This window comes from Rhinatrema bivittatum, chromosome 14, assembly GCF_901001135.1.
Source record: "Rhinatrema bivittatum chromosome 14, aRhiBiv1.1, whole genome shotgun sequence".
Taxonomy (NCBI): Eukaryota; Metazoa; Chordata; class Amphibia; order Gymnophiona; family Rhinatrematidae; genus Rhinatrema; species Rhinatrema bivittatum.
The window spans coordinates 34,217,177-34,231,884 of record NC_042628.1 but is presented as its reverse complement, the minus strand read 5'-3'; the positions used below and the strand labels follow the sequence as shown (position 1 = coordinate 34,231,884).

General features: G+C 46.0%; 1 protein-coding gene across 4 annotated transcripts in view; it reads right to left on the bottom strand.

Moving 5' to 3' along the window:
- Window positions 1–14,708, bottom strand: part of GLYR1 (glyoxylate reductase 1 homolog) — an 85,950-nt gene that overhangs the window by 42,768 nt on the left and 28,474 nt on the right. For all 4 annotated transcript variants that reach the window (XM_029576664.1, XM_029576662.1, XM_029576660.1 and 1 more), the window contains one exon: window positions 7,928–8,066. In XM_029576664.1, the coding sequence (XP_029432524.1) occupies window positions 7,928–8,014 (87 nt within the window). In that variant the 5' untranslated portion in view covers window positions 8,015–8,066. The remainder of the gene's footprint in view (window positions 1–7,927; window positions 8,067–14,708) is intronic.

Below are 14,708 nucleotides of genomic sequence, written 5' to 3'. Positions count from 1 at the left end.
CCACTGTCAGCATAAAAGGAATTTCTAGTCGTGAAAGAGAAGTTCTTAAAACATTTTTAAATATATATTTTAAAACTCTTTAAAATTGTTTCACATATCTCCCTTCTTGCCTACATTGGGTAGAGTTTTTCGAGAATCCATGAAGACTGAGGCCAAGAGCCAGCATCCCGCTAAACACGCTTTGCACATAAGCAAATTAAAACCAGCAGAAGACCTCTACCAGAATCAGTGCCTCGCTGCAGGACAGGGAACTGCCGGCAATAATTGAGGAGGGGATTCCCCCGCCTCTCCTGCAGATGCTGCTAGGGAAATCGAAAATGGCCACCGTTTCCACGCTGACGGAGAAAGCCTCAGCGCTAGACCCCTGTCACTCGCAAGTCTTGTTCTACAGGTGCGGTCATGCTCAACGCAAACCCCCTGAATGCTTTGCCGCTTTTGCAGCACACACACACGCTGTTCCTCCCCGCACCACCACCTCAACGGCAAGCAGGGGAATAGTTCCTCAGCCGCATGGAGCCAACACCGGATCTCCTCTGCAGGCAGAGAAGCTACTGAAAAACCTTATCACTGAGCTGTTAAGATAGCGTTCCGCCCTGAAACCCCGCTGCTGCACAGATTCCTCTAACTAGTTCCTTGTTCTTTCTTTTTTTTTCACTCTGATAACAAATAAAGATACATAGAAACCAATACTTTCTTTTGGTGCAGAGGTTCAGGTTCCAGGAGCGCAGGCTGCATGGCAGATCAGAAAAGAACCAGACTAGTGGCTATATCCATCTCCTTTCACCAAGTTTTAGCGACCAAACCTAGGACAAACCATATAAAAGGGACACTTCCTTATCAACTGGGCTTGCAGTGCAGAACTGCCAGCAGATTCCACTGATGTCTCATGGGGGATAAGTGATCTGGACCACCAGATGTCCACCCCCACAGACCTCCGACCCGTGCAATCAGAAGGATCACCAACCCCCTGCTCATCCACCTCCACCAGGATCTCACTATCTCCTGGAAGGATCCATACATTGTCTATTCATTTTTTTCCTCTCTAGGTTTTACACCATCTGCCATCTTCTGGAGACAGAGAAATACTGAGGGTCTGCGGGTAGCACACTGGGTTATGTACAATGTCAGTGAAACTGTGTCTCCATCTGCTGGAAGGAGGCAAAACCCAGGAGCCTGGATTGATCTGGGTACATTCAGGGAATAGGTGAGAGAATCAATCAGGAGCTAGTGCTTCATTCATTCTTTACACACAGGTTCAGGGGGGTCCATGATTGATCTCACAGTGTGCAGAAAACATGATAGTAATTTGCTGATATACAGGACTCCAAAGTATTTAAAAGCTTAAACATTAACAGATATGGTTAAGGTAAATGTTAATATGTTAATGTTAATGTTAAGTTAATGTTAATATGTAAACCGAATTGATTTGTAACTCTGCTACATGAACTTCGGTATATAAAAATGCTAAATAAATAAATAAATAAATAAATAAAACAGCAACCGTAACTTGTAATGGAAATCTCACTCTCAAAATTTGAGGCAGGTTATTGTGCAGTCAGGAAAACATTGATCTGACGGATAAGTTTCAGACTCCAGTAGATTCTAAGCTAGTCTGGCTTTAACAGAAAGCAGAGCTGCTTACCTGTAACAGGAGTTAGAGGACAACAGGAAGTTAGTCCCACACATGGGTGACATCAGATAGAGCCCCAATGTGGAAAACTTATGTCAAAGTTTCTAGAACTTTGACTAGACACTGAGCATGCCCTACACCACGAGTCTACACGGGGTCTCTCTTCAGTCTCGTAACATAGAATTATGATGAAAATTTTAAAAAAATTAGGAGAAACCCAACCCTGCGGGGTGGCAGACAGGTTTCATGAGGACTAAAATCCTGCTGTCCTTGGAGAACACCTGTTACAGGTAAGCAATTCTGCTTTCTCCGAGGAAAAGCAGGATGGTAGTCCTCACGTATGGGTGAATCCCTAGCTACCGGCTGCTCCCAAACACAAAAAGGTGTCAATGGGTACAACACCACAGGTACTACTGGTAAAAGAGGGGGGAAACAGCCTGAACCCAAACAGGCCATAGGTTGGTTCTACACTTCAAACAGATTCCAAAGGACAGAATGGCTGAACCTACTGCCACATTGGCCATCCCTATCCAGATAGTAATAGGATGTGAATGAGCGGCGAGAACTTCACATTGCAGCCTTGAAGATCTCCTCCACAGAAACTGCTTCCAAAGGGGCCATCGATGCTGCCATGGCCCTCACAGAATGAGCTTTGGTATAGCCCTCAAGATGCAGTCCCGCCTGGGCATAACAGAAAGGAGATGCAATCTGCTAGCCAATTGGATATTTTCTGTTTGGCAATGGCAATGCCCAACCTATTCTTATCAAAAGAAACAAAAAGTTGGGTGGATTCTATGTGCTTCTGTCCACTCCAGACAGAAGGTTAAGGCTTGCTTGCATTCCAAACTGTGCAGTGCTTGTTCGCCTTGGTGCGAATGGGGTCTGGGAAAGAATATTGGCAAGACGACCGATTGGTTAAGATGGAAATCAGTCATCACCTTAGGCAGGAACTTAAGGTGCATACTCAAGACCATCCTGTCGTGATAAAGTTTAGTATAAGGTGGATAAGTCATCAAGGCTCGCTAATCCTGTGTGCTGAGGTGACCGCCACCAAAAATATGACCTTCCAGGTCAGGTACTTCAGGTCACAGGTGTGCAGTGGCTCAAAAGGAGCTTTCATCAGCTGAGCTAAGACCACACAGAAGTCCCACGACACAACAGGAAGCCTTAGGGGAGGCTTCAATTGAAGCAGGCACCACATGGAACACATAAGTAAGCCTGTACAGAGATGGGTGTACTACCTACACTGTGGGGTGGTATGCGCCAACTTCACTAAGATGAACTCTAATAGAGTTGGGTTTAAGTCAGCCTCTGATAGGTGTAGAAGGTAATCAAGCAGTCTTTGTGAGGCAGGAGAACAGATCTAGGGCCTTCTACTCACACCACACAGAAAACCTCTTTCACATTAGTCCATAGGACTTTTGTAGAAGTCTTTCTAGAAGCTACTAGGACCCAAGACACATCTGAAAGATCGAGTGGCTGCAGAATTAACCTCTCAGCATCCAGGCTGTGAGTGACGGTCTGCAGGCTGGCATGCAGTAGCCTGCCTTAGTCTTGCATGATGACATCTGGGGAAATCCCCCGACTGATCGGTCTCTGGATGGACAACTCCCAAAGGAGGGGAAACCACTCCTATCTCGGCCAATGAGGAGCTATAAGAATCATAGTCTCTTTGTCCTCAAAGCTTCAAGAGTCTTTGCCACCAAGGGAAACAGGATATGCATACAGAAGACCCTTGCCCCAATGATGGGTGAGAGCGTCTGAGGCTGGTTTGCTGTCTGACCTGAGCAGGGAGCAGAACAGAGGCACCTTCCTGTTGCAGGGGGACATGAACGAATCTATATCTGGGCTCCCCTAGAGGTGGAATATCAGATTTGCTACCCCCTAGCTCCAGGCACCACTCATGGGGTCTGAAGTCTCAGCTAAGCCTGTTTGCTACCACATTCTCCATCCCAGCCAGTTACATGGCCCAGAGCACCATCCCGTGGGACAGGGCCCACACCCTTATTTGGACTGCTTCCTGACACAGGAGGTATGATCCTGTGCCTCCCTGCTTCCTGACATACTACATGGCAACCTGGTTGTCAGTCTGGATCAGAACAAGTTTGTGGACAGTCGATCTCTGAAAACCCATACCACGTACCTGATTGCCCAAAGCTCCAAGAAGTTGATTTGACAGTGCTCCTGAGTGGACCAAAGACCCTGGGTACCAAGCCCATCTACATGAGCTCCCCACCCCAGGGTAAATGCATCTGTAGTTAGGACAATTTGAGTGGGAAGACTCTAAAACAAGTTCCCCTGTTCCAGATCAGAAAGTGCCCACCACCAGGTCAATGAGTCCCGGAGAGCAGGGTGACTGGGATGCAATCCTGGAGCTCTGGGTGGCCTGACGCCACTGTGACCTCAAAGTCCATTGGGTTCTGCACCTATGTAAACATGCCAAGTGAGTAACATAGATGGTTGCAGCCATAGGACACCCGCTGGCTCTGTTGGATCTCTGCCTCAATGGACACCACGGCATCAGCCCTCTGGCAAGGCAGAAAGGCCTTGGCCTGAGCCGTGTCTAGCAGGACTCCTATGAAGTTCAACTGAGGTGACAGACTGAGATGGGACTTTGGGTAATGGAGTCACTAGGGTTTATTCTCAAACACCAGAATGATCACGTGCATGGACCTGACTGCCCCTGCCTGACACATGCTCTTGATCAGCCAATCGTCCAAGACATGCACTCTGTTTGCAGAGATGTGCTGTCACCACAATCGGGAATTTTGTGAAGACCCATGGGGCAGATTGAGCCCAAATGGCAACGCTTGGTACAGGAAGTGCTGTGTTCCTTGGACAAATAAATATCAGAGATACACTCATATCGACATCTTTCCCGGTCAAAGGAAGTATGTGTCATTAAGGTAGAGGGAGCATAGCCAATCCCCTTTTTGCAAAAGGGAGATCAAGGTGCCCAGCAAAACCATCTCAAACTTTTCTTTTTTTAGAAACTTGTTCAAGGCCCTTAGGTCTAGGATGGGACAGAGTCCTCCTGTTCTCTTTGGAATCAGAAAGTACCTGAAGTAGAATTCCCACCCTCTTTGACTGGGTGGTACAGGCTCAACCACTCTGACTGTTAAGAGAGAGGAGAGCTCCACCTGTGGTACCTCCTGATATGCTATCGGCCTCCAATATGGGCATGGAGGGCAATTTAGCAAGACACCCAATAGATTTAATTGGTACCCTTGGCAGATGATGTACAAAACCCACTGGTCCAAGGTTACACTGGGCCAGTAGTGTGCAAAGAACCGCAGCCTACCCCCAAGCAGAGGGTTCATTATTCCGGGTACAGACAACTGGCTTATGCTCCCTATGGCCCAGTCAAAACCCTGTCCTCGGAGTTGACCTCGGAGCTGGCTGGGGTTTGGGGGCTCTCTGCTGCCTGGGATGGCTGTGAGAGCCCTGATGGTGTTGATGAGAGAGAGGAGGTGGAGGATTGTACTTCCTCTGGCGAAAGAAAGACTTCCTTGATCCCGCTCTCGATGGCCTCCCGGATGAGGACAATGGGTCCAGCGTACTGACAGAGCTATTGGAGAGTCTCATGGTGGACCCCAAGTTGGACCACAGCATCCCTTACTATCTCCAAAGAGATTCTCTCCAATACATGGCATGTCAGTCTTGTTTCTATACCTCTGGTCAGAGATCTAAGGCCTGCAGCCATACCATTCTGTGGGTCCGATTCCTTCTGCAGAGACTCTCAATGCCGTTTCAAAAACATTGTAGGTCACATAGACTTCGTGTTTTTCGCACTCCAGACCCTTATGCACCAGCGACATGAGGGTGTCTTGCTGCTGTTGATGCAGCTGCTCAGCCACCTCCTGCAGCTGCTTCCAGATGTCCCGCAAGTACTGGCTCATGTAGAGCTGGTAGATAGAGATGCAGGCAATAAGCATGGTGCCTTGGAACACCTTCCTCCCATCACTTTGTGGTCCTTCCCTAGGGGCACCAAGGAATGAGTCCAAGAATCCTTGGCCCTCGAGAGCAAATTCAACCACTGACTGTTGAAGCAACTGACACTTAAGGAACCTGGCAGCATTCTGGATGAGGTAGACCCCATCCGCCTTCTTGGTAACTAGAGGCATTGTGACGGGCTGTTTACATATCCTCAGCAGCAGCTCCTTAAGGATCTTGTGTACTGGGACTGCCATAATTTCCTTAGGAGGCTCCATGAACTGGAGGATCTCAAGCATTGTGTGTCTAGCATCCTCCTCTGTTAAAGGTTGACATAGGATGGCCTCTGCCATCACCCTCACAAACCCTGTGAAGGTCAAGTCCTCATGCAGGGACTTTCCCTGCTCATCTAGAGGAGAAGAGTTTGACGGAAGACCATCAGAGCCCTTGGAGGACTCAGTGGGATCGTCCCCCCCCAGGAGTCATAGGGACTCTCATCCTCACTGTATGCTACAAGGGATGGGGCCCTAGGTACTCTGCCTTCATCCAGAGGTGCAGGCACTGGTAGAACTGAATGGGGGACCACAGGTCTGTGTCTCTGTGGAGATTCCTCCTCGAAGGAACTGGCAACAACCACTGTACTGGCAAGGGAGGCCTCAGTGCCCCACTGGACACCAGTGCCGTCCTGGGAAACGGCACCAGCTGGTCAGTAACACACCGATGAGCTTCTCTAGTAGTGGTAAGATGACAGGCAGCATCGGCTCTCATGCCTCGGTACTACAGGTGCAATTCCCTGCAATGCCCAATACATCACTAGCTGGACTCTATGCTCCAGCTCCTCCCTCAAATGTTGCTGATGCCAACACCAACAGAGGAAGGAGATGGGGCCAGATCTTCTTCTGGCCCACGAGGTGGATAGACGACTGGCACCAGGACCAGTGGAGATTGTTGCGGACCCCAGCATCGATAGAGGATGGGCCCTCCTCACCATGGGGTCGCTTCGCTGGCATCACGGCAAAAACCGGTGCATCTCCATGCCCGGCAACAAGCATTGATGGGAACCAGTGCAGATGCTTCTTAGGCTTCCCTTGTTGCTCGGCCCAATCTTTCCCCAGTGCCGAGGCTGAAGACTAACCCAGCATCCTCAGCCCAGAGGAGATCGACAACGGTCAGTCTCTGGCATCCCTAACCGCCAACAGCACCAATGGTCCGGCCGATGGCATGGTGTCCATTGGTACGGCTCCAAGATCCATCAATGCTGATGCTGTTGATGCCGATGGCTCAGACTTCCTCGACCAGAAGAGCTGATCCATCTTTTCAAGTCGAAGACAACGTCTCTTTGGGGTCATCTGGGCACACAAGCGACAAATCCGGACATCATGAGATGCCCCCAGGCAAAGGACACTTATCTCGTGAGGATTCATAATGGACATGGTCTTCGGCACCAGGAGCATCGACCAAAACTGGAGGTGGCCATGATCGAACAAAAACAAAAAGGGGCCACAGACACGAAACGAATGCGGCGGCCGATGGATGGTGGGCACCAGGGCATCACTGACTCGGGGACAATCGACTGCAAAAGAAAAGTATCAGAAACATCAAAAACCCTGACTAAGATATTATGGTGAGGCACAGAGAGGAATCTGGCGATGGAACAATACCGGGGGGGGGGGGGGGGGGGGGGGGGGAGGAACTTTCCACTAGGCCAGAAACAGCCAAAGTGAGCTCAATCAGACCACAAGGCTTACAGCTCCATGGAAAGGGAGAGACTGAAGAGGGACCCTGTGTGGACGTGTTGTATAGGGCATGTTGGACATGCTCATTGTGCCTAGTCAAAGTTCTAGAAACTTTGATATATGTTTTCTGCATCGGGGCTCCATCTGATGATGCCACCCATGTGTGATGACTACTATCCTACTTGTCCTCTAAGAACTCCCAGCTGCTATTGGATACATCCATTTTGTAATGCAGCAGATCAATGATATCAGCATGCCTCGACCAGTTATGAGATATGAGGACTATGCCGACATCAATGATTGCTCTACTGCTCTTAGCACAAAATGGATGATAAAAATTTGCTGCTTGAATTTTGAGTACGAAAACTCTCCCACATGCTAGGTAAATGAACAAACACCACCAAGTGGCTGATTATCAAGTTAAAGAACACACTAGCACAAGAATGCTGTCTGTGGGTCCCGGTCATTTTGCACCTCCAACAGGAGGTTGTATACGTGTGCAGAGGTGGATTTCATATCTAGCTTTTGTTAATAGCAAGTACCACTGCAGTCCTTTTCTTAATTCTAATGCATTGCTAATGACATAGTAGAATATTGCATTTCTTCAAAGTACAACTTTAAAATTCACCTGATCTTTTCCTTTGGCTTTCTTCAGGAAATCTTCTACAGCATCTACAGCCTGCTGGAACCGCTTTCCCTTGTTAATTTTGATCATTTCCTCCTTGTGAGCATGATACGGCTTCAGCTGTTCCACTTTAATCCACGCGCTTAAAAAAAACAACAAAAAAAAAACAAAACAAAACCCACACATACACCTCAAACCATAACCCGATAGTTTCCTTTCCTCGAGTCCAGTCAGACCTGTGGGTTATGCTCATGGATCACCAGATGGAGTCAGAGGTCAACAGGCTCGCTGTCACTCCTTATAAGTATCTGTGCTGACAGCAGTCTGCCAGTATTTCTGTAACAAGCTAATTGTGGACACCTTCAAATAAGCGAACAGAACCAGAACTCGGACTTGCACTTTTTTTTTTTTAAACTTCCAGAGGAATTGGAACGAAAGGAAAGAATTACTACACCATATAAAAGATATAACCCACCTGCACGCAGCATGGCAATACAAGGTTTTGATCTTTATCCTTTTGAACATTGCTGAAAACCTTCAAAAACAGGGAATTTGATTAAAAATTTAGCAGTTTAAGGAGGGTCCTGGAATGAGCTGACTGGACTCAAGGAAATTATCAGATAAGAAAAAATGTCACCTCTCTCCATCCAGTTAGATCAATTCAGACCAGTGGGATGTATCCAAGCTAATCCTGAATAGAGTGAGATGCTGCCCCAGCCCTTCAACCCTGCTGAAGTAAAACAAACATCCTCTCTGAAATTGACATCCAAGTGGTAATGCTTAGCAAATGATATTTAAGGACAATCAAGTTACCACCTTACAAAATGGTTTTTTTTAAAAATTTATTTAAAGGCATTTATTACCTGTCCTTCCTATGTTCAGAGCGGGGTACAAAGTGGAAAGTATAAAATTTCTAAAGAGGAAACCAAAAGTAGCTCAGCCCATGAAATAGCCTGAGCCCTCACAGAACGAATCCGTATCTGCTTAGGCAAAGGAGTACCGGAGCTAGATAGGCTGCCGTAATCACCTCCTTAATCCAACATGCCATGGTAGCCGCTTCACCTTTTCATACACCTTTGTACAGAAGATAAACATAGTTCAACCTTCTGAATACTCTTGTAACCTTGAGATACCGAAAAAAAAGCCTTCCGATATCCTGGGCTCAAAGATTTCTATATTCCTTGGAACCTGCCACTCACTGTATGAAGGTAAGGAAATCAACTGATTCAAGTAGAAATCCAAGACCACCTTCAGTTAAAAAAAAAAAAAAAAAAAAGAAAAAAAAAAAAAGAGGACTGTATGAATCTGGACCGAATCTTCCGAAATCAGTCAGAAAGATTCTTGACAAGAAAGCACCTGCAATTCCGAGACCTTTCTGGCTGCACAAATAGCCATTAAGAACAGTTTCGAAGAAAGGAGCGTCAGAAAAACACACTTTTGAGAGGCCTAAACCATGATCCTACAAAAAAAGGACAAAACCAAATTCAAGTCCCAAGAGGGCATGGGAATCCTCAACAGAGGCGTAATATGATTAACGAGAAATATCCGGATGCAAGGACAACGGTCAATACTGAACACACTCCCAATAACAAGCGAAAGCAGCCACCTGCATCTTCAAGGTATTGAAGGCCTTTCTAAGGAATTGGCTCTTATGTAAATAATTCAGAATCATGGGAACTGAAGTTCTTTCTGGACTAGAGTGACATTCAGAGCACCAATCCTCAAACAAACAAACATTCTTCATACACCAAAGAAGTGGAAAACCTTCTAGCCCTTAAGAGAGCATTCACCACAGCCCGAGAATACGCTCTCAACTAATTTTGCCCTCTGAAGGGCCAAGCGGTAAGACAAAAATAGTTCCAGATCTTTGTGAAGAACTGGACCCTGAGACAGCAACTCCTTGTGCAATTGGAGACTGAGGGGATTGCTTCTCCTTCAATATATAAGATCCACATATCCTCAATAGATGTGGCCAATATGGGAGTACCAGAATCACAAGACCCAAATGACCTGCAGTTCTTTGAAGCACTCTGCCTACCATAGGCCAAGGAGGGAATATGAACAGAATCTCCTCTTTGATTTTTAATATTTATTAAGTTTAAAATACATAACTCAGAACAAGAAAATACATTTCCTTTCATAAATCATATTCCAGTCCACAATATTGGGGGGGGGGGGGGGAAGAAGAAAATCAACTAATAAAACTAAAAACAGCAAAAGGCCTGCAGTATGCTAATATCTACATAATTGCTAGATCCCAAGCTTATTAATCATCAGTCTTTGGGAGACAAATGAAGAAAAGTTCCTAAGTGGATCCGGTCATAAAAAACAAATTTATTTCCATGATGAACTATTACACATTCTGAAGGAAACTTTAAACAGCCAAAACTTGTTGCTTACACTGCAAAAACAATTTCCTTCTGGCTTGGGTCTCCCTAGAGATAGGGAAAATTTGAACTTTTTGACCACAGAAAAACTCATTCATATATTTAAAGTATTGAGAAAGTACCAAATCTTTATCCAATTCACAAGTAAATGTCACAATAAGTGTAGGTCTGGTCTTAATACTGTCAGAGCTCTGAAGAAACCCCAACAAAACAGAGCTATCAAATGGAACTAGAACATGCAAGGCACCTTCTACCTCAACATTCTTTGTCACTGATGGAGCAAAACAACATTTAGATAATTGAAATTTCTTCTCATGTGAACATTGCAAGACCTTAATCACAATTTTTAAATAAGTCCTGTGGTGAGAGTAATCTAGTCTTGGGGAAACAATCATAAATTCCTAGTTCTTAACATGTTTTCTAAAGCTTCATAGTTATGGTGCAAAAAGGAATTCTCTTTGGTAATAACCAAAGAATTTAATTGTAATGAGGACATTGTATCAGACATGGCAGCCACCTGAGTTCCAGCTACCTCCACTTTAGATTCTAACTCAGATAATTTGGATACTGTAGTTGAAGAAACACACAACTGACTGATCGTTTGTACCAGAGATGTTTGAGTGCGAGTCACTATTCTCCATATATCTGAGTTATGTCTTCAGGTTAGGAAAGTTCTTCAGTACCAAATCTTCCCAAATTAAGTGGAGAAACAGCAGCAGACACTACACAGAATCCCTTCTATGGGTCAAATCTGAACCAGGGTATCAATTCCTGAGGACAGAGTCCCTTTGCCTGCTGAAAAACCTGCACATCTTGGCATTCTTGCTGTGTACCTTCAGGTCCAGTACCAGAAGTCCCCACCTGGCCACAATCCAATCGAAGGCCACTTGAGGCAGAGAACATTCTCCTGGATCAGTCACATTTTGACTGAGGTAATCCACTTGAATAATGTCCATACCTGCTATATGAGACGCTGTCAAGGCCTTCAGAATCTTTTCTGACCAAGCAAGGAGTAAGTCAACAACAGCTGAGAGCTTCTGGTGCCTTCCTGATGAATTATGTAAGCTACTGCTATGGCACTGACATTATCCTGACTGCTTGACACTGCAATCAAGGAGCAAGCTCTAAAAGAGTTAGATAAATCGCTCTGGCCCTCAATCGGTTGATGCCTCTTCGGGCATCAACCATCCCTGAGCAAACAGCATCAGACATCACTATCACCCAAGAAGGGATATCCAGATCTACTCCCTGTTCCAGGTGCTTGGGCTCCAACCACAATTGCAAACTCAATTTGACTGACTGCCATTGGTAGACGAATCGCATAGTCTTAGGCTTGAAGAATCCATCTCAGTAGTAAAGCTATTTGAAGAGCCCTCACCCATGGCACGAGATGCAAGACCACCATCAACTTGAGAAGCTGAAGATAGTCAAATACTGATGGACTTCTGGCTGACTGTAATGCAAGGACTTGGTGAACTAACTTTTGGATCCCTTGTGCTCAGTTAGATTAACAACCCAGCCTTGTATTGAAGAGGACTCCAGATACTCCATTGCCTAGGAAGGCTACAGATTGCTTTTGGGGAAACTGGATATCCATCCGAATTCATGCACAACCTGCACCACCCTCTGGGTGGCCGCCACACTCTCATGAAGTGAATTCATCCTTAACCAATTATCCAGTTAGGATGGACCACAATCCCTTCCTTGCACAGCACCACTGCCACAACCACCATTATCTGAATGAAGGTCTGTGGGTCTGTTGTTGACACAAAGGGCAGGGCCAGAAATTGAAAATGCACATCAATCTGGGACCGGTAGACAGGCCTTCTTCAAATCTAAGGATGTCAAGAATTATCCCTTCAGCACCACCATAATTACCAACCTCAATGTCTCCATACTAAGAACTTGCTGACTTGCTTCAGATCCAGAATGGGATGAAAACCCCCCTCATTTTTGAGCACCACAAATAAATTTAGTAGCCCAAGCCATTCAATTCCTAGGGACCAGAATCACTGCTTTTAAGTCAAGGAGCCTCTCCAGTGTTGGTCTTATCATCCCCTTCTGTCAGTGTTACAGAGGAAACCAAAAAAGTGTCAGAAATAGGGTGAGAATTCTAGGGTGTAACCATACTGAATGATGTCTAGGACCCTCTAGTCTGAAGTAATTGGGGCATATCTCTGGTAAAATTGAGAAAGGCCCATCTCTGAGACTGGAGATAGAGCTCCCAAGTGCTCATTATTCATTTCTAGAGGATCCAGACCTGGAGGAGCCCTCTTTTACCTTTCTTTGACTAAAAGGACTGGTTACTAGAAAATGACCTAGATCTTTGTTTAGAAAAACTACATCCCTGTTGGAATCTCCTGGAATCCCGAAACCTAGTGTGGTAAGAGAAACTGAGACCGAGCTTTGGCACCTTAAAATTTCCTCAGGCCTTCATCATTTTCTCCAACTCCTCACCAAACAAAAGCTTACCATTAAAAGGAAGCTACATTAGACTGGTCTTAAGAGATAGAATCCTCTGACCAGCTATGCATCCAGAGAAGCCTATGCACTGTTACTATGGATGCTACCCCTTTAGCTGAAGAGCGGATCAAATTGAAGAAGGCATCTGCCAAATACTGTTCCTGATTCCAACTGAGCAGAGTAGACTCCCAATTCCTTCTGAGTACTCTGCGCAAGACACAACCCAGATTTCACTAGAATGCAACAGCAGGCTGAAATCTGGAGAGCCATACTAATCACCTTGAAGGCCTGATTAAGCATGGATACTATTTTCCTGTCCTATGAATCTTTAAGAGTATCACCACCTTCCACCAGAATAGTTCTCTTCTGTCATGGGGCAGACGAAGGCAGCTACTCTGGGGAAACAAAATCTCTTCTTAATCTTTGGGTCCAATGGGCATAGCTTGGCCAAAGAGCAGCTATCCTTAAAATTAGCATAGGGAGCCATCCACTCTAAGTCAATCAAATTCTGTACCAAATGATACAGAGGAAAAACACAGAAGCCTTCATTAGGCTGACCATAATAAGATCCTCCTTGGAAGAGAGGGTGTCTGCCTCCTTACCCTCTGCAATATTCAATGTACACAGACACTGAAAATTAAGGTTGCCAACCTATTAATGCCAACCAGGGAGTTCTTTGACCCAGATGAACCCTCTTCTAGTCTCCGATCCTCACTTCTTCCTGCCCCCAAGCCCAAAGAGCTCAAGGGCAACGGAGCAGCAGAGACTGTACCAAGAGCAGCACCCTGCCCCCAAACGGGCCTGCAAGCCTTTAAAAAATTCCTGGGAGATAAGAGCCCAGGCCGAGAAGAAAGCTGTACTGCAGGGGAAGCAAGAAGAACTACACTGGACACAGCACCCATCCTAGAAGCACTCCCAGCTTACTGTGCAGGGCTAAGGGGAGGAGGGCCACCATCATCTTCAGTACTCTGTGGCTGCAACATGGCTGCTGGAGCTTCCGACAAAATTAAAGAGCCCCCGGGAGAACTCTTATCCTCCACAAGAGTAGCACCAGACCCCCAAGCTGCTGCATGCTTCTAATCATTTCCTGCCTGCACCTCTCTCATAGCACAGTCTTTTTGCCACATTTAGACACTAGCGCCATTTTGCTCCTCCCTCAGAGTAAAATTTTGCCAAAAAGAAAAAAATACCAACTCCAGGCAAGAGGCAAGAGCTCTCCCAGACTCCTGGGAACTACCAAATGCCACTCTCTCATTGCCCGTCTGCACTGATGAAACAGCACAGGCAGAGCCTCTGCAGAATGTTTTTTTTTTTTTTGTAAACGTTATCATTGAACCACCCGGCACAGCCACCACCGCTCAAATACAGAAGGATCTCAAGGGAGACCAACAGAAGCGGGCAAAAGGCAGGGATGGGGGGGGGGGGGGGAGAAGAGGGAAAAAAACCCCCAACCCCATCAAAACCTCTCTGGAAGCCCCCCCTCCTGGTTCTGGCAGATCAACAGTGGGAGGAAATACCAGGCTTTCATCAGTGGCGCTATTTCATCCTTTTCATTTTTTTTTTCTTTTTAAATCTACCAGGAACCCTGCTCTAATGAGGAAAGAAGTGTAAAGCTTTTATAATATTTTCCTTTTTCAGCTTACTCTGCTGCAGTCCATTTCACAGAATGCTTGCCTACCCATCTGCTAAAGACAGATAACACTAGCAGGCTGGTATCAGCAGCTGATCTGTCTCCATCTGCTGACTGGTGAGCATCACTCACTGGTCTGGGCTGATCGGAATGGATGAAGAGGAAATACACATTTTCTAACCCCACTGTTAAGCATACAAATGGCTCTGGCTCCTCCACATAGGTATCTGAGCACACACCCCGTTCTCATGCCATGCATAAGAAATATACCCAATTACATTTCTGTTTCTGCATGCACATGCAT